This window comes from Solanum tuberosum, unplaced genomic scaffold (assembly GCF_000226075.1).
Source record: "Solanum tuberosum cultivar DM 1-3 516 R44 unplaced genomic scaffold, SolTub_3.0 scf00102, whole genome shotgun sequence".
NCBI lineage: Eukaryota > Viridiplantae > Streptophyta > Magnoliopsida > Solanales > Solanaceae > Solanum > Solanum tuberosum.
The window spans coordinates 1,460,886-1,486,128 of record NW_006239028.1 but is presented as its reverse complement, the minus strand read 5'-3'; the positions used below and the strand labels follow the sequence as shown (position 1 = coordinate 1,486,128).

General features: G+C 33.6%; 4 protein-coding genes across 5 annotated transcripts; 3 read left to right on the top strand and 1 right to left on the bottom strand.

The window, feature by feature from the left end:
- Positions 1-391: 391 nt before the first annotated feature.
- LOC102599920 (mitogen-activated protein kinase 20) lies at positions 392-5,946 on the top strand. 2 transcript variants are annotated; one of them, XM_006348889.2, is made up of 10 exons: positions 392-883; positions 1,947-2,355; positions 2,574-2,701; positions 2,853-2,912; positions 3,556-3,705; positions 3,791-3,946; positions 4,057-4,268; positions 4,359-4,460; positions 5,058-5,227; positions 5,340-5,946. In XM_006348889.2, exons 1-10 carry the CDS (start codon positions 860-862, stop codon positions 5,765-5,767), a joined length of 1,839 nt encoding a protein of 612 aa, XP_006348951.1. In that variant the 5' UTR covers positions 392-859; the 3' UTR covers positions 5,768-5,946. The 2 variants fall into 2 exon arrangements, with proteins under 2 accessions (XP_006348951.1, XP_006348950.1); XM_006348888.2 differs by having other exon boundaries at positions 5,337-5,946.
- Positions 5,947-14,051: 8,105 nt separating this feature from the next.
- On the top strand, positions 14,052-14,562 carry LOC102599596 (transcription factor PAR1). The gene has a single exon (XM_006348887.2). It carries the CDS (start codon positions 14,103-14,105, stop codon positions 14,430-14,432), a length of 330 nt encoding a protein of 109 aa, XP_006348949.1. The 5' UTR covers positions 14,052-14,102; the 3' UTR covers positions 14,433-14,562.
- Positions 14,563-17,911: 3,349 nt separating this feature from the next.
- LOC102599271 (peroxisomal and mitochondrial division factor 2) lies at positions 17,912-19,283 on the top strand. The gene has a single exon (XM_006348886.2). The coding sequence runs from the start codon at positions 18,040-18,042 to the stop codon at positions 18,922-18,924; it is 885 nt and encodes a 294-aa protein (XP_006348948.1). The 5' UTR covers positions 17,912-18,039; the 3' UTR covers positions 18,925-19,283.
- Positions 19,284-23,745: 4,462 nt separating this feature from the next.
- Positions 23,746-24,793, bottom strand: LOC102598951 (probable xyloglucan endotransglucosylase/hydrolase protein 15-like). The gene is made up of 3 exons (NM_001287951.1): positions 24,539-24,793; positions 24,249-24,442; positions 23,746-24,160 (listed from the first exon to the last, which is right to left on the bottom strand). The coding sequence occupies exons 1-3, from the start codon at positions 24,791-24,793 to the stop codon at positions 23,746-23,748; spliced, it is 864 nt and encodes a 287-aa protein (NP_001274880.1).
- Positions 24,794-25,243: the final 450 nt, after the last annotated feature.

Here is a 25,243-nt window from a genome sequence, read left to right as displayed (position 1 = left end):
TATTATCAATACATAATATATTATAATTGTGTACTTTAATTTACTTTCATCTTAGTATTTATGTCCTCTAACTTTAAACGTGTATTCTAACTTGTATAAAATTAAACAAATTAGATACAATGTCTTACTTTATACAAATTTAAGTCAATATTTATACACACAAATATAGATATAATAAATGTCAATTAAGACCAATTCAAATAATAAATTTACGTATTATACCTATTATCAACATGAGGTTTTTTTTGAGTTTGAGTCTCTAAAAAAGATCTAGAGTATGGATCTCATAATGTGTAATTCAAATTCATATTCTAATATGATAATTGAGTTGTGAATATCGAACGTCGGATGAGAAACTAGAAATAAATATACACCTTTGTTTTGCATTTCTCCTTTTCTCTTTCTCTTTCTAACCCAACTACCCCACAGTCCCAACCCCACCTCAAAATTGTCGGTGTCAGATCTCCCTCTTCCCCACCAGCTAGGGTTTCTTCAGATCCACATATCTCCCTGATTTCATACTCCATTATTAATTATCCCTTCCCGGAGTTGTTGCAATTTTGAATTTTGAGATTTAGGGTTTTGTTTTAGGAGGTATTTTGTGGAAATGTTGAACCCATTTCTATGATTCTTGTTGAGGGAGAGTTTATGAAGGATCAGGATAACGTGAAAATAATAATACCAGTTTTGGACAATTTAAAGAGGATTAGGTGGGACTGGGACTGTTCTTTCGCCATTCGTAGCAGAGGACGTTGGGGTAAATGCGGCTGAATTTCTGAATTCTAGACTCTTGTGTATTTGGATCACTCGATTCGGATTTATACCTGGGTTTGTGGGGTTTCTGGAATTATTCAGAAAAATGCAGCCTGATCACCGAAAGAAAGTGAGATTTTTGTTCCTTTTTTTGGTAATTTAGCTTTATGGCTATGTTTATCGTATTGTTCGTGCATTGTTTTCTGATTTCAATGGTTATTTCTTGTGATTTTGGGATTAGAATTTGTTAGGTTCTTGGTGAATTTGTTGGTGAATTAGTAATTTTCTTGGGTGGATGTGGAAATGATTAGGTAGGTTACAATGTCATTCTTGAGTGATAGCTGAAAAGAGTTGATAATTGATACCTTCCACCATTCCCATTTTTCGTCTCTGTCAGAATCTGGTTCTTTTGTGCCCAGTGGGTAGTTTTGTTTATTTCTATCTTTGCTTTTAGTTGTAAGTTGGATCACTTATTCCGTCAACTAACTGAGATTCGGAGGCATGATTTTGTACTTGAGACCGCCAAAACTGAATGAAATTTTTTCAATCATTTGAAAAGTTAGAAGGTTCCTGATTGTAAATTTGTGCAGATGGGAGTTATAGGGGTTGTTCTTTGAATGGATCAATCATCATTCTTTAAGCATGTTGATGATTTTGTAGTTAAAAGTATCATCTTTTCTGACACTTTTAAATTTCAGAAGATGGAGGTATTACTTCCTGCATTGGTTATTTTATTTACTTTGAGTGAATTCATTACAGACAATATACAAGTTATATGCAATTCCACTAAGAAAAGATACACAGAGCAAATGTTTTACGTGCTTTAAACTAGGTAATTTTTTTATGTAATGTATCATATTGTGTTCTGGTAATACACTCACTTTACTTTAATAAAAGAATGGTATTTTGCAGCATTCAGGTTTCGACTGTTCTATATTGTTGAATCATATTTTGGAAAGGTGACTTTTGTTTGTTAGATTCTCTCTCTGTACAAATGTTAGTAAATGACATGTCTACTAGTTGTGATCTTGTGCATTTCTTCTAAACAGTTGCAAAACTCATAGAATGGATGAAATATGACAATTATTTACTAGGGAATCTCTTGGATGCTGCTTAGAGCTGTGGATGAACAATGTTGAATGCTTGTCTATTTATCTGAAATGAATAATCTGAGTTTATGTACCATATTGCAGAGTTCAGCAGAGATGGACTTCTTCTCTGAATATGGTGATGCAAATAGATACAAAATTCAGGAAGTCATAGGGAAAGGAAGCTATGGTGTCGTTTGCTCAGCCATTGACACACACACTGGTGAAAAAGTGGCAATTAAAAAAATTCATGACATCTTTGAACATATATCTGATGCGGCACGGATCCTCCGGGAGATAAAGCTTTTGCGGCTTCTGCGCCATCCCGATATAGTTGAAATCAAGCATATTATGTTGCCACCTTCGAGGAGGGATTTTAAAGATATTTATGTTGTTTTTGAGCTCATGGAGTCAGATCTACACCAAGTCATCAAGGCTAATGATGACTTGACTCGGGAACATTATCAGTTTTTCCTTTATCAGTTGCTTCGTGCCTTAAAATATATACACACAGGTAAATCAGTCTGGTCTTTTGCTGCATCTTTTGATCCCATAGAGTTTTGAGTGCTTATAGTATTACACATAATCTATTTCCCCTTATTTTCAAATTTCGGAGAGGAGTATGTTTGTGTGTGTCTTAATGGGGCACTGATCTGCCCTGTTGGCATCAATAAGTGGACTAATCATTTCGTGTGTGTTAACATAATCTCGATGATTCTTGTTTTTCTGCAGCTAATGTCTACCATAGAGATTTAAAGCCGAAAAATATCTTGGCAAATGCAAATTGCAAGCTCAAGATCTGTGATTTTGGATTGGCCAGAGTTGCATTCAACGATACACCTACCACAATATTTTGGACGGTAGGTGATATTGAAAGTTATAAATGTTCACATATTTCTTCCTCCACCACTCCCCCACTTATCTGATGAAACGTATTTTATATTACCGACATGTCATATTCATCTTTACTGGTCTTCACTCTTGTAGTAACTTCACTTGTGAAAATTGCAGGATTATGTAGCTACTAGATGGTATAGAGCTCCAGAGTTATGCGGTTCATTTTACTCCAAGGTATAAATAGGATTTCCTTAAAACTTCTTTCATCAATATAATATATTGATCATGCCTTTGTCAGTTTGCAGTGGAAAAGGTCACGAAAGTATGTGAATTCTTCTTTTAAAGAGGATTATAGAAATAACAATCAAAGTAAAGCGATGAAATAGGAATACAACTTCTTCTTGTTTGTTTTTTCTCTCTAATCCAAGTCTTTTTTCATTGTACTTCTAGTAAACAAATAGTTTGATGTCCCAGAAAACTTGACATGTGATCAATGCATTGGTTAATAGATTGAAATGTTGTATGTTAGGTGCTGTCACAAGCTAGAAGTATTTGTCCTCTAATACATTCAACTAAGGGTGGTGTTGGCCTTAAACGTGGGATGTATATGTGCATGTCTCCTATGTTATTTCTGATTGTACAGCTTTCTTATTCATGGATCAGAATTATTGTTTACATGCTCTGCTCTTGCTGAACACTTTGCATTTTACCTTTTATATGGAATATGCTGATCCTTTTGTGCATTATGGATATTTTGCACTATTGCGAGGTCAATCACCCTTCTTAGTAGAGTGTCAATTTTCCTGGAATTTGTACATAATCATTGCACTGCATGTAGTTCTCACTTTTACAAATTTTGATGGTTTTCTGCTTGCAGTATACCCCTGCAATTGATATATGGAGCATAGGCTGTATCTTTGCTGAGGTTCTCACGGGGAAGCCACTCTTTCCTGGAAAAAATGTAGTTCACCAACTGGATTTAATGACTGATCTGCTTGGAACGCCTTCAATGGATACAATTTCTCGTGTATGTGACTTCAATTAACATTACGTTTTGACAGTCTTTCCTCAAAACTTGTGTTTCTCATTAGTCCTTTTTGTTGCTGTTGCAGGTGCGTAATGACAAGGCTAGGAGATACCTAACTAGCATGAGAAAGAAGCCGCCTGTTTCTTTTGCTCAGAAATTTCCAAATGCTGATCCTTTGTCCCTTAAACTTCTTGAAAGGTTACTTGCTTTTGACCCCAAGGACCGACCCACTGCTGAAGAGGTTCGTGTTATCATGCCGATCATACTATTTTGAACTTTTCTTTTGGATGTTTTAGTATAATTTGTTCTTTTGCATAGTAATTACTAATACACCCCCACCCAACAAATCAGGCACTAGCTGATCCTTATTTTAAGGGTCTGGCTAAATCTGAAAGGGAACCATCATGCAAGTCAATTTCAAAGATGGAGTTTGAATTTGAGAGGCGAAGAGTGACGAAGGAGGACCTCAGGGAATTAATATTCCGGGAGATACTAGAGTATCATCCTCAGCTGAGGAAGGATTACTTGAATGGTGTAGAAAGGACTAATTTTCTGTATCCGAGGTAGCATCTTTTTTCTTGACATCTGTTCATCAGCTTACCCGTCTAAACAAATGATTTGTTTTACTGACTACACATTGCTTTTCCTTGCAGTGCTGTTGATCAATTCAGGAAACAGTTCGCTCACCTGGAAGAGAACGGTGCTAATGGCGTTCCAGTGGTTCCGATGGACAGGAAGCATGTCTCTCTTCCAAGGTGATCATGAGTCCTGGTGTTCAAATTTACTCCTTTATAACACTGTCTAGTCTAGGAATAATATTTAATCTTTCCTTTTATATGACAACTTGGTATAAAGCATTTGAGTTGATTGGATTGTTGGTGCTATTAGGGAAAACCAGTTGATGTTTTGGCTTTGGATGTCCCCTGCATGAATGTATATTGCAATTCTGTGTTAACATCTCTCTATATATTTACGTAGTATGTTTAATCAGGTCGTCACTAGTTCAGATATTCAAATACTAGCTTGCTTATTAAATTCATGCTTTATATGCATCTTAATTTTGGCTTCAGATGTAAATTTGTATATGCATTCGTACAATATTTGTCAGCCTTTGGTTTGCTCTTTTTAAGATGGTATAGAAGAAGTAGAACAGTTGGTAGATTTCCTAGGATCTATGTTGTTATGGTTTTAGCTTGTAACTTTTTGGAGGTAGCCAGCATACCCTTAATGGTGAAGAATACAACTTTAACTTTATCAAAAAAAAGGATGAATGAATTGAAAGTTTATTGTATAAACTTGTTTGTTTGGTGTTATTTTAAGTTAGAAATGTTAAAACGGTGATTGTATTGCAGGTCTACAGTTGTACATTCAAATCCAAACCCTTTGAAGGAACAGCCTATTGCTGCCAATATGAGAGACCGACAAAATGGTGAAGAGTCTTGCAGTAGAAACTGCAGAGATTCTGAAGGCCTTGCAAGTAGTCTAACAAGAACCCTACAGGCTCAGCCAAGAAATGCTCTAGGTATTTTCCGTCAATCATGAAATACTTTGCTGGTGTGACTTTCTATAATAATGTGATCTTTCTAATGATGCTCATATGGTTCACAATCTTCTATTTAAATTAAATCCAGCAGCCAAACCAGGAAAGGTTGTTGGTCCAGGTTTGGCTTATGATTCGGGAAATAGAGAAAAATATGATCCTAGGCCTCAAGTCAGGAATGCAGTAGTGTACAACTACGACAGAAGTGGGGTGGTGAAACAAGAAAGGTCTGTTGAAACAGAGAGGGGTATGAATTCTCATTCAAAGCCAATGGCACCATGTGGAATGGCTGCTAAGTTAGCCCCAGATATTGCTATAAATATTGATAGCAACCCATTCTATATGATGCGAGCTGGAGTTACAAAACCAGATCGTGTTGATGACCGAATCACCATAGACACAAACTTATTGCAGGCAAAATCTCAATATGGTGGAATTGGAGTTGCGGCCACAGCAGCTACTACTGGTGCAGCTCATAGGAAAGTAGGGACTGTTCAGTATGGTATGTCCAGGATGTACTAGAAAATTCATCTGAGGAATGGTGGCAGAAACTCTAGGACAAAAGGGTATGGTGGTTTGTACAGGCAGGAGAATCTGCAGGAATCTAGTCCTATTTTCTTATTGTCAGTTTTTCCTAGTTGTTATCACATAAAGACTAAATCATATTTTCATCATGATATTCATGTTAGTGATGGTGCCGATATCTCCTTCCCCTTCTCCGCAACAGCGAGTCTCTTTCTGAAATATTGCGAGAGGTAAGGATTCAACGATTGAATGTACCTTTCCACCGTCCTACGTTTCTATCTACAGTGTGAGAGAAAGAAGTGAGAAATGTCCCTCGCAAACTATTTCGATCACAGGTTAAATTAATTCCCCTTTATCTTATCACATTTGGTTTAGATTGCATAGGTATTTTTTTGTTTATTTGTGTACGTTCTGGTGCTAAAACAAATTAATATTGCTGGAAATATTGGGGCTTAAGGAACCACTTGAACTACCCAAATACTATAATGTACCTTTTTTATTAATTAAAAAAATAATCGTTTTCTAGTTCATCACGAAACATATACCAAGTACCAACCAAATCATTAATGAAACAATAGGATTAAATGAGTAACTTTCTGTCGTTAGATCAACCAATTAATCACTTTAGTACAAGAATATCTATAGAAAAATCAGCAAAGCAAAACTAATTTAATGTATGTATTTGGTAGCCAAATCTCATCTACAAGTTATCCCAAATTATTATGTGTGGGTTATGTTTTGTATATACACTTGGGTTTGTCCAACTCTGGGGTGCTCATTACAACAATAACATACTCCGTCTAATATATAAATGAGATCTGACTACACATACCTTAGCTTTATCTTAATTGTTCTCGATAAATCCTCCGTTCAAAACAAATATAATTAAAGCATGATAAAAAAAAAACCAACAATAAAATAGCAAGATAAACAGGACACATGAAATAACATGTAATAGAGGAAATTAGGAAAATAAAATACTACACGTATACTAGAGTAATATATTACAACGCTCGACTACCTATCATTAGCCCCGACCTTCAAATCTTTCTATATGGGGCATGTCTTTATTAAATTGTCATCTTGAAAAATAGAAGTTTTTATCTCCCTCGTCCTTTTTTATCTTTATATTGCTTGTCTTGAATTTTATCTCTCTCAAATGTTATAAAACACATTTAAGATTTATGTATCAAACATATATTAGGTCATTGACATGTTTAGTCAGATCTATGCATGATGGAAAATGTAAGAAAAATAAAGTGGACAAGCTTCTGATTTTGATGATTCTTGTGTCAGTATATAACATGACTTGATATGTTTGAATTATTTTTTAATGATTGAAATTTTATAATGTATAACTTAGGTGCAGAATTCTAATTAAACCATAAACACCTCAACCAAGTTCCCTTCTCTCACCACTCATATATCAACCTCACCTCAAAAAGCTAAAAGAAAATAAGACCATTTTTTGGGGTTAAATTAGGAGTGTTGGGACCAGTTTATACGCAACTCATCTATTTTACTAAACATCTGCTATCTTTCACCAATATAAATATCGTATAAAAGAAAAAAACAATTTTCAGCCAATACTATATTATTTGCCAAGGTGGATTGGGTTGGGGGTAGTGGGGTGGGGGTGGGGGACAAGGCACATAATTTCATGGAAATTGCATAGCATGTGTTTCTCCTCATAGCCATGATTATTCAAATATCCTTTTTTCAGCCTGCTATACGTAGTATCCATAATGTGTGTTGTGTGCATTGTCTCAACAGAAGCCCCACATTGTTTCAGTGTCTTTTTTACCCACTTGCTCCTGTCAATACCTTACACACTTCATATAGTTGAGTAACGAAGAAAAATCTTGACGTAACTGATAAAATTTATGTGATGTGATCAAAAACTCAGAGGTTCAAACTATACAATAAAATTAACATATAAAGTAAAACAAAGGGGAACTTAATGCTTAGAGTTGTTGTACGGTTAGAATTCAGAATGTCTTTTCAAATGACCGGAACAAATTAAACTATTTATATGTTATAATAGTGAGGCACTAGCTAATAGAAATGTCCCAATTAGGCCCTAAAGTACTAAGGGGTCGTTTGGTTTGAATACAAGTTATGATAGGATTAGTTATGCTTGGATTAGTTATGCTGGGATAAGTTATGCTGGGATTGTTTTTTATTGACTGTTTGGTTTGTTGTATTAAAACTAATATGCATGACATACTTTTTAAGAATAAGTTGTTTGTTTAAAAAAATACCCTTCATCTTATTTAGGCTTTTTATATGTATTTTTATGGAGCTTTATTTATTCACTTTTAAAAATAAATTATGTGATATGTTTAAATTTGTATTTCATATGAATTGAAATAGGCCCGTGGAAAGCCTCTCCTCTTCACTATCATAAGTAAAATATTAATTAAAAACAAAATCAATCATAATTTGAAGTAAAAACTGTATCAAAATAAACCAAAAATAATTGGATCAAAACTCCAAAAATGCTTCAAGAAAACAGCAATAAAAGTGACCAAAAATACACCAAACCAGCTGCAAAAACTGCATTAAAGCAGCTAAAACTGGACAAAATTTGCATAAAAATAACCACAAAAATTGAACCAAATCTGAATTCAGATTGCAGCAAAAAATCCACCAAATCAGTGACAAAAATTGCATTAAAACATCTATGAAGACTTGAAAAAAAAAAACAGCAAAAACTCCAAAAAATTGACCAAAATTTCACTAAAACACCTGCCAAAACTAGAGCAAGCAGCTATAAATTTGTGTTAAGATTATTTCTTATTGAGTGTTTGGTTTGTTGTATTAAAACAATATATAGTGCATAAATTTTAAGAACAAGTTGTTTGTTTACAAAATTACCCTTCGTTTTATTTAGTTAATATTTTTTTTTGCAAACTTTAATTATTTATTTTTAAAAATAAAACATTTATTTTATTTAGCTTAAAAAATTTTGTTTATGCATTCTCATGGTAATTACCATATGCTTAAAAATAGAATTTCCCTCTTTAAGTTTTATTAAAGTGAAAGAAGATTTATGGGAAATCAAAGTATAAATAAACATAAGAATTAGTCAAATAAATTCATAAATAAAAATTATATTTATATAGTATAATTTTTTAATAGAAAAATATAAATAATTATCCTAAAAATAAGAAGTAATGAATATTAGTATACATGATATTAAAAATAATGTAAATATACATAAATGTGAAAAATGATGTATATAAAGGGTTTAAAGGGATATAGTTGTCTATTTTCCTATTCTATCCGGGATAAATTATCCCGGGATTACTATACCACCAAATGGGAGGGATAACGTATCCCAATACTAATTCCTAATCCTAGGATAAGTTATCCCAAACTTTCCAACCAAACAAGGAAATAAAGGGTACTTGAAAGTTATCCCGGGATTAACTCTCCCTATCCATCACACCAAACGACCCCTAAGATCAATAAATAGTGGTCGCGTAGAGATGTTATTAGCTATGCCAACTAATATTCTTATACCCCTTAGATCTGTACGAGCTTGTCCGCACACCTGAACGTTTTGTTATCTTTTTTCCCTTTGTTTCTTTGTCCACGTCATTAGTGTTGAACCTTTTATAGCCTTTAGAGTATTTTTTCTTTCCCCTTTATCGAGAGTTTCCTTCTCGGGGAATCAACTTTCCCAGTCTCTCTTCATTCTTTTCCTCGAGTGTCATGTCTCTCTTCATTTTTTTCCTCGAGTGGCATGTGTATTCAATCAATTCTCTCCCTATACAATAGACTTTTGTAGTCAGACTTTTCTATGAATGTTTTTTTAAATGACTTTTAATTTAGAATGTCTTTTAAATGAATGGAACGAATTGAACTATTTATAGGTTACAATAGTGAGGCAATAGCTAATAGAAATGTCCCAATTGAGCCCTAAAGTACTAAAATCATTAAATAAAGGATGTGTGGAGATATTGTTAATGATGTCAACTAATATTCTTATAGCCCTTAGATCCGTACGTGCTAGCTCGTCCACGCACCTGAACCTTCTGTGATCTTGTCTCTTTGTCCACGTCATAAGCGTCCGAACCTTCCTAAACTTTAGAGTATGTTTGCTTTCCCTTTATTGAGAGTGCCTTCTTGGGGAATTGACTTTCCCGATCTCTCTTCATTATTTTCCTCGAATGTCATGTATGTGTATTCAATCAATTTTCATCCTATACAATGGATTTATGTGGTCATATTTTCTCTGAACCCTGCATATATAACGAAAGTTTTAATGTGTTTCACATATTTGGTACTAGTAATTAATTAATCACTTGTTGAATTTTCATCATTTCCTATTTGAATAATAATAGTTGAATAAGGTACATTATGTACTAACTAGATCTGTATTTATATCCTATTTTCAACAAAAAAATCATGATGCTTTACCTAATTAGCTTTACTTTATTTCTTACTTGAAAGAAAAATTAGTGCGGTTGATTTGATATTAATTAGAAATTTCCTTAATTTGTCCCATCACGACTTTGTCCTAACACAATCTCAGTAATTGAGATTAAGAATTAATTAAGATACATGACAGGTGGATTAGATTTGGATCAATGAACTAATTAGTGGGATCAACTCATGAACAAATTATGTTGGCTAATTTGTGTGTTGGTGGGATGAACGTAGTCACATGCTTTCTACAACAAGACAATTTTGTCCAATTATTATAGGGAAAATGCATAAGTCCCCCCCAGTCTATGCTCAAAATCCCTGAAACATACCTAACCTTCACTAAGGTTCTATTACTCCCTGAACTTATTTTATATATAATTTTCTACCCCTTTTCGGCCTACGTGGCACTATCCTTGAAAAATTTGTCAACACACGCAGGGCCCACAAAGTAGTGCCACGTAGGCCGAAAAGGGGTAGAAAATTATATATAAAATAAGTTCGGGGGTAATAGGACATTAGTAAAGGTTAGGTGTGTCTCAGGGATTTTGGACATAGGCTGGGGGTATTTTTGCATTTTCCCAATTATTAGATAATTAGTGTTTCATTATAAGAACGTGATGCGTTGTTTCATTTATTTACCGTTCCCTTATTATTTGTCATGTTTTTTTGTTTTTGTTTGGAAATAGCCTCTTTGAATTTAGTAATACTTCAAAACAGATAAATCATACATATCGGTTATCTTGTGTGGAAAATAGAAATAATTAATGATAGAGCAAAAACTAATAGCATCTGATTTTATTTCGGATGAAACGAATCCCTCACTTTGATAAAAAAAAATAACAACTAAACACGAGATTTACATTTTTGTAAGACAACCAAATACCTTAAAGATACGAGCAACAATAGTACTCATGGCACCACATGCGTTCGCGTTACCCCTCCTAACAACTCTATATATATTGATCGTGTCATCCTTATTTTAGGACGTAGCATATGCTCACTCTTCAGCCTTCCATATCAAAATTGGGTTGTGTACTTTCATATAGGGCGATACTATAACAATTATAATAATATATTCAAGGTAATCTGTTACAAATAAAGTTTGGGAAGGTGGTTTGTGTACACAATTATGAAGGTAACAAGTTTGTCTATGATAGACCATTGCCTAAGTAGATCATATAAAAACAAATGTAAAGGAAATACAATAACAGAAAAGTCACGATGAAAACAATAAAGAAGAAAACACTAGCAACCGCAAAAAATACAATAACTAAATCAAATACAACATCAAGTAATACTCATAGAGTCTAAGAATAAACATAAGAGTAACAATCACAATACTGAAATAGTAACTTAACACCACTCGCCGTGTTAACTTTCTACCATAATTCTCGACCTCTATATCTTCTTATCTAACAAAATCTCATCAATTTTTAAAAATCTAAAATCTTTTGTTCGTTTTTCACTCTTTCCTATTCACGTGCTCACTAGTCACTGACACCAAAAGAAAAAAGTGACATGTTCAAAAAGGTTTAGTTATATATATCTACCAAGTTAATAAAATTGAAAGGTGTATATCTACAACCAGTAAAATAAGATCAAAGTTAGATTTTACTTTTGTACAATAAATCTAGTAGTCACATGATTTCAAAATTCACAGTACAAAATTTAGAATTTTTTAAAGGATAAAAGTAATTAAAAGTGAGATTTAATTTGGGGAATCAACCTGGCTAAGTGTGAGTTGTAGTTGGATCACGTTCAACAATTTATATATTGCAAGTGATCCAAGAAAATTTGTACTTCCCAACGTACACTACATTACAAAAATTGAGACAATAATAATAAATTAAATAAATAAATAGTAAGGTGTATAAAATATAGATAATGTGTAAACATGTAATGCTTGAAGGTAACAAAGTTTTTGGCAGCTCTGATCACATGAATTCCCAATTCCCCTACAGACAAGTAACCCCACCACCCCCACCCCCATAAAATCAGCATATCATAAAATTATAATACAAGTTATATATATATATATATATATTGACTATTGCAATAAATATACTATTTAGTTTGTGTAACATATTATAAAATGAATACACTCTCCGATTCATATTAATTAAGTGAATTATCGAATATACAATACCCTTTTACAAAAAGTATTTAAAACATTAAATTAAAAGTTAGTTTCTGTTATTAACTTTTTAATTATACCTAGTTTAATTACTAGAAAATATAAAATAACTTAATAAGAGTCTCATTAAATGAAGAGTAAATATGAAAATAATTAAAAAGTCTCAATAATTATCTTGAGCTTTGAATAATTCACTTATTATGAACTATGAAAAAAATCTCAACAATTTACTTAATATGAACTTGAAGGAGTAACATTTTTGGTCTTCCATTATTTATATTTAATTTAGCATATTTAGTCATATCAATTCACAATCAGATAAACAAATTTCAATATTTTTTAAAAAGCATATTAAATGAGATGTCATTACATGTGACATTATCTTGTACTCTTCCTCATCACTAGAGGATATATACATTCAATTTTATGAAAACAATTTATAGTGTTATTGAACCAATATACAAATTACTAGTTTCGCCTTCGATAGCATATTGTATAAATGAGATAATTATATTAGAATAAAATATTACGTACGCCGATTGATGTCTCCTTGTTGGAAACATGAGTTGAGTGAGTAGTCTACAAAATTAGTGAGCCACGTCATTAGATTAAAGAAAAGGATTGTTGTGTTGTGTGGTGGGGCTCAAGGGTAAGGGGATGGGGCCCTCAATTAAAGATTGCCACGTGGATCCATGATTATTGGGTGTAACCTTTGTAGTGAGAGAGCACATGGGGATGGTGTTTCCTTCGAGAATTTCATGTGATCACATGTGCTTTTACTTTGTTTTTTTCTCTTATAATGGACCCCACCTTCTGCGTCCTTATCCTGTTTTCCCTATACCCTCACGCACTCGATCACACTGAACCTCTCCGTTCTCACTCGCCTGTTTCATCGACGTGACTTTCACTTGCGGAGATGTACATTGAGAGGATAGTTATACAAGGATGTTGAAGTGATAAGATATGATATGACGTATTTTTTAGGTTACCAAGAATAAGACTATAGATAGAAGGATGTGGAGGACATGAATTAAGGTTAAGATTAGTAGATAGTATAGTGTTGTTTTGCTTAGATTGCCTAGTATTGTAGTTTTTGTTTTTATTTTTATTTTTTGTTATTGATTTTTAGTAATTTATCCTAATATGTTGTTCGTGGTATTTGAATTATCACATGACTTTATTGTTGTTTTGGCTCATTTTTTATACACTTTTTCACTGTTTTCTTGTTATTTGTTATATTCTCTTCATTGTCTCCTTTGTTTTTTTATATTGGAATTTGTTACAATTGAGTTGATGATCTTTCAAAAAGTATCTCCTTACCTTCACGAAGTAATGGTAAAATCTACATAAATTTTATCTTCTCAAAGTCTCATTTATAAAATTTCACTGAATATATTTATAGTTGATGATCAAAAATATGTTTATATTATCATTTTTTTTCATATTACTACTTATACATTGAAATATCTTTCAATTATAAGTTATTTTTCGTTTTTATTTGAATTATCATCATTAATCAAGGTAAGAAAAAGGAACAACTAATATTCGAGGAGATAAAATCACTAGGGCATGTGACGCGTGGGAGTTAATCGCGATGACAAACCAATATGGATCACTAAAAACCCAAAAGCCCAAAAAAGTAGGCCCAGCTTGGTTGGCATTGACATTTCTATAACACAACAATAATTTAACAGTCCACCACCACCACTTTCACCCTATAACCATTCTTCTCTTCTCTTCAACAAAAAAGAAAAAAAAAGTTCCATGGAGAGTAGTTGTGAAGAATCAAGTGCAATAGTAGCCACATTTTCAAGAAAAGATAAGAGGATGACTCAAAATGTGTCTAAAAGGCAAAAAAGAAGGAGAGAAAGTGGCTATATTGTTAATAATAATAATAATGAAGAAGAAGAAGTGGAAGAAAAGATCTTGGCATTGCAAAAAATAGTACCAGGAGGAGAAACACTTGGAGTTGATATGCTATTTGAAGAAACTGCTGGCTATATTTTGCAATTGCAATGTCAAGTTAAAGCACTCAAAGTTCTTGCTAGCTTTGTTGAAGGAAATGACAAACAAAGGATGAAGCTTGGAGGTTAAAATTGTCTTCTTTTTTTTTTGTTTTGGTACATTTTGGTTAGTAATCAAAGACCAAGTTTAGTTTTTTTTTTGTTTTGTTTGGAGCTAAGGAGAAGGGCTAGTGAAAATTAAAACTTGCACCTTTATTCAATTGTTTGGTTCTCTTAATTTCTGTCCTTTTTTTTGTTGGGGTGGGGGTGGGGGTGGGGGTAGAGAGATCTTAGAGATTTCAAATAGGAATTAATTTTCATTTCTAAGTGGTACTTTGAATGAATAACTAATAGGATATGTATGAATTTATGGAGATTTGGGGATTATTTAGAAAATGAAGATATATATATAATCACTTGTTATGGCTCAAATGAAATTGTTTTGATATATTTTTCGAATAATAATTTTAAATTTATATGGTATGAATCTAGATTAGCTAGGAGAAGGAGTGGAATTAATTTTGATATAAACTTTTCATTTGTTTTTAATTTATATACTTTAAATTTAAAAAGGCTAGAATTTCAAATCTATAAGTTTCAATTTTTGACCCTGCTTCTGAATCAATAACAATAATAACATATAGTGAAATTTTATAAGTAGAGTCTTAAAAAGATAAAGTATGTACAAATTTTATCCGTATCTTACGAAGGAAAAGAGCATGTCATGAAGATTAAAGAAGTCGTTTAAAAAAAACTCGATTCAAATAATATTTATCTAAATAAATTTAAAATAAGATATCGAACATCAGGTAAAAAAAAAAAACGAACTCAGGAATGTTCTTGGATCATGTAGTAGGAAATGTGATGATTTGGAGGTATCTCCAATTCTCTTTACCAAGAAAAATGGTCCTCAGTTTGTCTTTGTCCCCCCTCCCCTTTTGTTTCTGATTTATTATTAAAGGTAAATGTGTAATGTTTAGATCCAAAAAATTGACATTATAAAATTAGAAATAGAAAATCTAATATTAGAGAAATTAAATAAAATGATATGGATAAATATAAAACTTTTATACAGCTAGCCTGAGTTTTGGATTTAAGTGCAGTGATTGTTATGGTATTTACATGAATGTGGGGTTGAAATCTATAAATCATGTGGTGCAGCAGCAGTCAATTTCCAAAAATAGACAGGTAATATATATACACAGCATCCAATGTCTGACAACTTGTACCCATTTAGTACAATAACTATTCATTTTATATCGAGATATATTTTATGTTCTTGAATCGATAATTGAATCGATAATCAATTTCGGACGTGGACTCTCTTACTATGAGAAAAGGCTCAAAATAGTCTCTCATCTTTGAATTAAGACTCAAAGTCATTCTTGAGTTTTCATATGGAACATTAATAGTCCCTCGTGTTTGCAATATTGGTGCACTTTGGTCCTCCTTCAAAATTTTGCCTATTTTTTAACATTGATTTCATCCATAATTTATGTATGGAATGTTTAATTGTCAGTTTATATATTTAGTAGAAATAATGACTCCATGTGAGAGATTGTGAGAAGAAAAATATCTTGTTTTGTTCTCATATTGCAGGTAAAGTCGAGAGGTTCATTACGACGATTTCACGTGCAATAGTACAATTTTTTCTTTTCTTGCAATGTCATATGTTAAAATGTTCTTAGTTTAGCTGCAGTAATATTTTTACTGAACAGAACAAGATGTTCTTCTTCTCACCTTCTCTCAAATAGAGTTATTATTTCTATTAAATATATAAAAAGACGATGGGACATTTCTTACATAAAATTATGGACAAAATTAATGTTAAAAAATAGGCAAAAGTTTAGAAAAAGACCAAAAGTACACCAATATTATAAACATGATGGACTATTAGTGCTTCATGTGAAAACTCAATAATGACTTTGAATCTTAAACCAAAGATGATGAACTATTTTGGGCCTTCTCTCCTCTTACTACACATAACAAACTATATGATTGAAGATGTTTTTGAATCGATAATGTGGACTTTCTTACTACACAAGACGAACTATATAATTGAAGAATTTTTTTTTGGTAGAAATAATTAGTGCCTATGATGTTATACCACGTGTAATATAGCAAAGAATATGCCTTATTCGATTGCAGAGTTCTGAACATGAATATATATGGACCTCAATTGTTCATGTGGGGGATACTGGGCTTTCTGATTTATCTCACTAGTGGGACTTTTTTTGAGGCCCATATAGTTATGCTATGAAACTTCATGGGAGTTGATTTCTGTAGCACTTCTTTGTTTCGGTCGAGTAGGATTAAAACAGAGTACATAAAGTGTAAGTTTAGTGTTGTATAATAGGAGGTCTGGATGGGGAAATGAGAATTGGTATACAAGTCAAAGTCACTTGCAAGAAAGGAAGTTTCAAGTATCTTATCTTTGGTGTAGAATCCAAGAAAATGAAGAGATCAATGAAATATTGAATATCGTATTAGAGGAGGACGGATGCAATGAAGATTCATATTTGATGTCATATATAATAAGAACGTGTCACCAAGACTTAAAAGTAAATTCTATAGAACAATTAGTAACTTGTAAGAGCGATTATATCGCTCTCAACGTTATCATATCCCCTAACCAAATTTCACGAACTCCTATAAATTGTTGCCACCATTGGACCCTTCCACAAATGAGGCAATTTTTTTTTTAGTAAAAGAATAGTGAGATGTGTGGCACTAACGTAACAACAATAATAACTTACTGGTGTGATCGGATTAGTAAGGCGTGAAAAAGATAAAAAGTAGAAGATTATTTTTGATAAAATCTCGACTCAAGTAAACTGTATTAAAATTATCATTATAAAATAGAAATACAATAACGAAAAGATCAGCGGTGGACTCTAAATTTTCACTAAGCGCATTCAAAATTTGAAGAAATAGACACCTGAATTAATCGAATGATGTTCAATATCTACTATATATACATAAAAAATTATTCAAATCATATATAAATAGTATGATTTTTCGTCAATGGAGGTTCGAATAACTCCCTGAGCATAAGGTGGCTCCACCCCTTGAAAGGACTATTATGATAGTGAAATTAAGGAATGAACATTTGCAACAATCATGTTCAATTTTTTTTGACAGTTTTAGATTGTGGTGCTTTGTAATCAAATGGGAGAAGAAAATTCATAAAAAGACTAAAAATAAAGAAGATAAAAAAATAACAATAACAAATAATAAGATAACACAAACATGTGTAGCACTAGAGTGATTATGACAAACATATAATGTCACAAAAGATTGTTATCTTTATAAAATATTGAGAAAATTATTGTCATAAACAAATTATTTCAACAAAAATTGTCTCCTAAGAGCTTGGACTTGATGGGCTTCCCAATTCACAATCATGGCCCAATAGTTATACAACACCTACAAACTCAATAGCTTTTGGAAATGGGTTAATATACACCGTCCGATTCAAAATAACAACACGTGTCCTCCATCGGCCCGAAAAGTGAGATTTCATTTTATTCTTCTTTTTCTTTTCCGACAAGATTTTATATTCCACAAAAAGATATCTTTTCTAATTATTCTCATTTTCTACAATCAAAAACCCTAATTTTGGCTGCTTGGAGTTCATTGAAGCTCAGTTTTTTTGATTAATCCGTTTACTGTTTGTCTGATTATTTTCAGGTTTGATTATGGCGGATGATACCGTTACCAATGGCGAGGTTTTCGACGACGCGCCGGTGGAGATCGCCGTTGACGAAACTACCGATGCTGCGTCGAAAACTTCTGCACTGAAACAGAAGATAGCGGCGCTTGAGCAAGAGAAAACTCAGCTTCTTCACGAGAACGATGTGATCAAACAGAGAATCGAGAAGCTCAAGAGTTCAATCGAGGAATCTCAGAGCGAAAAGGATGAGTTGTTGAAGAAGGTGGAGAATTTCGAGTCGGAGAACAAGGCTTTAGGATCAGTAGCCGCTAGAGCTTCTCAGCTGGAAGGGGAGGTATCTCAACTGCAACATGATCTCATCACTGCTATGAATGATCTACAAGGTTCTAATTCTGAGTTATCAGGGGTGAAATCGGCATTGGAGGGATTGAAGAGTACTGAAAATGAGAAGAGTGTGAAGCTGGAGGCTGTTGAGAGTGAAAAGAATCTGTTGTTGTCAAAATTGGAGAAGTTAGAAGCTAGTGGAAACAATCAGAAAGAAGAAGTTGAAGGGAAGGAAGAAGAAATTAGGGTTTTAAAGAAGCATATTGAGGAATTGAAGGGTACTGTTGTGAACAATGAGGAATGGGAAGAGGAGAAGAAGGAGCTTCATTTGGTGAAGGAGGAATTAGAGAAGAGGGTTAAGGAGATGATTGAGAAAGCTGCAGAGTTGGAGAAGAAATTGATGGAGAAGGAAAGGGTTATTGCTGAAAGATTTGTTGCTAGCAATATTAATGGCATTCCTGTTGGTGATGATCAAGTTGGTTTCCTTGGCGGTGATGTAAATTTGCCAGTGGTTGCTGCATCATCTGTTGTTGCAGTTGCAGTGGTTGGCGCTATTTGCTATCTTCGATACGGACGAAAAGCGTAAACCCTTAGCTTGATCTTCAATAAGTTTTAGTCTTTTTGGTTTTGTGCTGATCAAGCTATGGAATTTACAGTTTTGATAGTTCTTTGGTTATGTTGGATTATTAGTTAACTTTTTTATCTTAATCAGATAATAGATTACACTATTATGGTGCTGATAATATGTTTGTTTGCTAAGCTGGAGATAGTTGACATACTTGTACTAGTGCTTCTTTCTCATTTCCATGAATCTGATTACAATGGTTTTGTAGTTTTTCCCTTGTGATGTAATTGCTTAAAAGAGTTGCCGAATCTGTATGTAATAATGTGTTTTCGTCGAATGATTGAATTGCTTAAACACTTTATTGATTTCTTCTTTCTCAATTCCAGGAGTTTGATTTACAATGGTTTTGTAGTTTTACCCTTGTGATGTAATTGCTTAAAGAGTTGCTGAATCTGTTTGTAATAATGTGTTTTCGTCGAATGATTGAATTGCTTAAACACTTTATTGATTTCTTCTTTCTCAATTCCAGGAGTTTGATTTACAATGGTTTTGTAGTTTTACCCTTGTGATGTAATTGCTTAAAGAGTTGCTGAATCTGTTTGTAATAATGTGTTTTCGTCGAATGATTGAATTGCTTAAACACTTTATGGATTGTTTCGTCTTTATAAAGTGTTGGAGCTATATCACTGTGAAGCAGGGTTGTTGCTATTGTAACACATGGCAACATTTTTCATAGTTTTCTTTCTGGTTTGATTAATAACTGATGTCCCTTCCTACAATTAGTTGCGTTGCAGTGGAAAAAACTAGAAAGATAATCCCTAATTTGGTAGTACACTCTCAATTGCTATGAACTTGCTACTCTAGTTTCTTTAGGTGATGTTTTTCTTATGAAATGGTAGGTTTGTTTTCATAAACAGCACCAAGAATGTGCAGTGTACATTGTGCAAAAGTGTGAAGACTTAAGTATAGCCCTGTCTAAATCTATAGGAATTCTAGGAGCTCTAAGATAGATTGAAGCTTTATCTGAAAGTTCGATGCTACACCAAAAGTAAAACAAAAAATGTTGTTAGCGTTTTATCTTCTGGATGTGATTGTTCTTATCTTTAAAGCATCTCAAGTTCCTCTCTTTCCCAACTGTCCATCTACAAACTTGTATAGTGTTCCACCATGTTATCTTTCTTCTGTCTGAACCTGCCCTGATCCAGCTTCTCAAAATATCAGCAGTGTTGTGTGGCAGGACCATTGGACTCCCAGAAAGTTCCAAAACAATTGCCAAATTTGATCTGTAATTGGACAGTAAAGAAAACGGTGCTTGTTGTGTCTCTTTCCCCATAATACCTCTGCTTTATAGGTTGCCATGGGTTTAAAAGGGATGTTTTCGCAACCAGCCGTCGTGGGTTATTACCATCAGCTTGTTAACATAGACACCTGCAAATCTCTGATTTGGTCCTCTTTTCAATGTGGATTGGGGCTGGTTGTTTTGTTGATTCACACCTCAGTATTTTAACTGTATTTTTGTCTGGAAAGTGCTAAAACAAGACTTGTTATGTGGATGGGTGATGAGACGTGACGGTTCTCAACCCACTTCATTATGTAGCTTGATAATTCACTATATATACATGGTTTATGCAAGTTTATCCATCAATTTTCAGTGTTGGTTGTTGATTCCATCACTTTCAACCTTACCAGTTGTTAGCTCTGTTGCCTTTGAAATGCACCTTAGCTACAGCTTAGGCCTATGTGGCTCTGTTGTGAAGAGTTATCTTATCCCATTTTTGTGGTGGTACTATAACCTCCTCTACTATTAAAGATGTGGTCTACTGACCACTTCAGATGAATACCAACATAGATCAGGGTTCAAATCTCACCAGAGACGAGAATGTTAAAGGATATCTTTTCATATGTCTAAGTTTTGGTGCGCGATGTTACCTCGATATCATATTGACCATATTTATATTTGCTGTTAGTGTCCAATTATACAGTGGGATGAATTTGGAAGTATACCTTCTTATTTCAGTTTTAGAAACTGATCAATTCCTTAACATCTTGAAAGTGACACCAATCTGAGTTGACCTACATATGTGTGCCAAATATAAGTTTCATCAAAAGCAACAAATCATGCTCAATGTAATTCTACGGGTGAGGTTCTGCGGAGGATAATGTGTACGTAAATCTTGAGGAGGATAATGTGTACTCCAATTTCCATCAAAAGCAACAACAACAAAAAGAAGAAATTACATATAATTTTTACAAGTATATGATTTACGCTACATATATTGACATACATCCTGAGTCCTAGATTAATGTACAATAATGCATGCGATTTGAGCTTACATATATTGACATTTAAAATACAAATAGTGCATAAAGTCACTATATGCTATTGACTGAAAAAAAAATAAAAAATCTCCCCTTGGCCTAAAACAGTATTACTTGTCACATTTTTTTATCTTCACGTTCCTTAAAAAATTACTCCACGTTTTGACAATAATACACTTATATTTTTAATTTTTTTTTAGAATGTTAATCTCACTTCATTAAATAAAATTGAAATATGTGTATATACTTCTCTTAGATTTTCTATACTAGCTAGTCAGTATTATTTTTTTGTTTTCTTATGAGAATATAATTATTTTCAACATAGCGACAAATAAAAGTTGGTAACGTAAAACAAAAGAGTTTGAAGAATGTGAATAAGCCTTTTCCTCGTAAATCGTGCAGATGTAGAAAATAGAGAGTATTGTGCTCTTTAAAGAAGAAGACAAATGAACAGAGCCTTCTTCTACTTTTCTCTGAATTCTCTGTGAAAATGCAAATTTCTCACTCATTGTGAATCTGTTGATTAGGGTTTGTATCATCAGGGCCATGGCATTGCTACTACATTTTCTCCCAAGGTATTCTTTTCTTCTTCTTTAGGTTGATAAAATCATTAATTGATCGAGCTTTTCTTCTTGTTTTACTTCAGCAATTTTCATTTGGGTCCCCCTCAATGCCTTCTGAGTCGAGCCTGTCGCATAGGGCTTGCCTAGTGTGATTTACATTCCCTGTGTGGTTTGCAAGCTATTACACAGTGGGGTTTACCCGGTGCGCACAAAGTGCTCACCCGAAGAGCAGAGGCTATGGCAGAGATTGTAGCGGCTGCGGATTATCCCAGGGTTCCAAAAATAAATAATTTTCATTTGGGTCTTTTTGTTTTGCTGTTAAGTTTCTCAAAAATGATTCTTTTTGCTTATATCACAGTTCGTTCTTGATATCACTTACTTCAATCAATACGGAAAGATTGTTTTTTTAACCTCTAGTCTGTAGAATTAAAATAGTATCTTTACATTATTCTACTTGTATAATGATTCAAATTTTCTGAAGTAACAAATGCTCCATGTGTTTTTTTATCGTTTGATCGTCTTGCTAATTTCGTAATGTTTTTTTGTAAATGGAGAATCAATTTTCAACATTGATTTTCTTATGTTCCTGTATTTTCCAATTAGAATTCTTTAGTTAAGCCATTATCTACTGTGTATAGTTGAAGCCAAAAAGATATGTTATGTGTGATGACAATCCATTTGTGCACAACTGAGATACATGCGCTTAGCTCAATTTAAAATGGGATAAATGGGAGATGCAGGGCCGGCTTTATAATCTGGTGCATGTATAGATGGAGGAGATAGATGCGTAATATAAATGATATGGTTGGGAGATCCTTCACGAAATATAAGTAGTATATACTGGATGGAGATTCCTGTTTTGTTGTCTTCTTCTCGATCCATTTTGGTGAGGTGAAGTGGAGAACTATGGAGGGAGGAGATACATCATATAGAAGAGATGGTTGGATATCTCGTCTATTGGAGATCACTTTTTCTGTTCTTCCTTCTCTATCCGTCTTGAAGAGGAGAATAATCTAATTGGAGATGGTGCTAGACCCTAGGGGTCTTACATACAACCTAAAGCCAAAGGAAAAAAGGCTGTGTTTCGTATTTTTCATATGATCTAAACAACATCATGTAAGATAATTGTTGGTTTTTCAGTAGGAGGAACCTGGAAAATTGGGGAGTGATTTTGACCAAGTTAAAATGAAGCTTTGAACTAGTTATACCGCTGATAGCTTCTCCTGCAATGGATCGGAGACCAGTACTTTATGTCTGCTTGATCAAATTTGTCCGTGTAATTTGAAAATGAAGTGTTCCTTCTCAAATGTCGATATCCCTATCATGTTTAGACCTGATGTCATTCCTTATTTGTTTTCTACTTCTGCAGGCCAAGTAGGAAGTAGGTCTAATGCTTGCTTCAGGAGTTTTGAGGTGTTCAACTGCAAAACCTGGTTCCTTTTGCTTTCCTGAAGCATGTGAACCCTGAACTCGTAAGTACACTGTACTTAATTAGGGAATGAAGCCATCGGTCCGCATAGCATATAAATCTTTGTATTATATTGACAAAATCCATTTTGTGGGATTTATAGAGAAGAAAATTTATTTTGCATATTGAAGCTATTCCAGTTTATCTTTTTCTGAATTTTGTCCTATCTATTCAAATTCAGTGAAGAATCAATGCTTAATTAGCTTTCCGGTGTGTGATCAGTGCAAAAGCATAGTTTGGTATTTTACATTTAACTCGTTACTGTCTGAATAGTTCTTCTTTTCACTTCATTCTAGATTTGGTTTCTCCTACGAGACATCTGATTGAAAATGAAAAGCATTGTTATTTCTATTTCATGATTACAAAAAGAATAAAGAATATATTGCATACACAAATAATTACACTATGTTCTTCTCTCCCCTGATATCCCATAGCAAAATTAAATAATAGAAAAGTGAAACAAACATAATTTTACATTCATAGACTATATCCTTAGAACCTTGAACGCTTGCATTCAGGAGAAAAGCCTTGAGAGAACCTATTAGCATCTGCACAGTAATTGTAGATCATGTACTTCTGCTGAACCCATCGTACCCTATTTCTGCCATTAGCATTCAGTTGTTGAGATTGCCATGTCTGATCATTGTTTACTGACTCAGTCTTAGAACCTCCACAAGACGAAGTAGACGTAGCAGCTGACCAAACACAAGCATTTGTATTGAAATTCCTGTAGGAAGCTGTAAACGGAGCCATAGACCAATCCGTCTTCACCCTCCCTCCTTGTGTTGCCCAGTCATCAGCATTCCATAAACTCGCGTAAACTCTCATTGCTTGATTCTTTGGGAATGCAACACCAAGTGCTTCGTGGTTGTTGAACACTCTTATTGGGATATTATCCACCAAAAATCTGAACAATTAGAAAAAAACAAAATGTCAGACATGAATACTAACACTAAGTAACTATTTGTAATTGTTTGTTTTATTTTGCAACGTACATGATGCGTTGAGAGTTCCAAACAATAGAGTAAGTGTGGAACGACGAAGTTGGATCAAACCAGAGGCGGAATTGTTGTTCTTTATTGCCTTTTCCTTGAGAGTAAACATTGGTATGAACCGTGTAAGGTTTTCCTGATGAATTTCCAAGAAACTCAAAATCAATTTCATCGTGCCCTGCTCCTTGAGAAGACAACTGCAAATTACACCAAAAAAACGCTTGAGTGGACATGTTTTTTTGTTTGTTAATTAATTATAGTAACCAAAAGTCGAAAACTGTGTTACTACTTACTAAGAATGTGGTGACAGTGCCAGCAGAATTTCCAGGTACGAGTTTGAGCTGCATATCGAATCTTCCGAATAAATACTCATTCTTAGACTGAAATCCAGAACCTGAAATTTTGTCAAGGGACAAGGCGAGAAGGCGCCCTCCATCTTGTATCTGAGCGCGCTGGTCACCAAATGTGACGGTTGCGTCTTGGTAGAAATTATCAGCCCAAACAGGGGATAACAAGACAAGTGCAAGAAGAGAAAGCTGGAGCAACATTATAGAAAATTAGAGTAGTGATTTAAAGGGATAGATTAGAGATTGTTATTGTGAATGTGTGTGTTTTGAGATTAGGACAGAAAGGAGGATATTATATATAGTAGAGTTTGATAGAGGGAGGAGGAAGTATTAGCTGTGAATTGAAATGTAACGCGTTTGTTTGGAGCTGCGGTTTCGAAAGTATGGTGGGTGGGGACAGCAATAACCCAAACGGAAAAAATTGGCATTATTTCTACGGTTCTACTACCTAACGCGCTAATTGTTTCTTCCTTTTTCTTCTTTGTTCGGAGGGGTCCGCCCTTGGGATATTGGGTTTATAACTCAGTATTTTTAAAGTGAAGCATAAATTTATAACTAAAAAATAATAATTAATAATAAAGAAGACTTTTGAATTTTGTACCCTTGAGCATGTATGGTGAAAAGTAGAAATTAAAGAATTGTTAAGAGCAT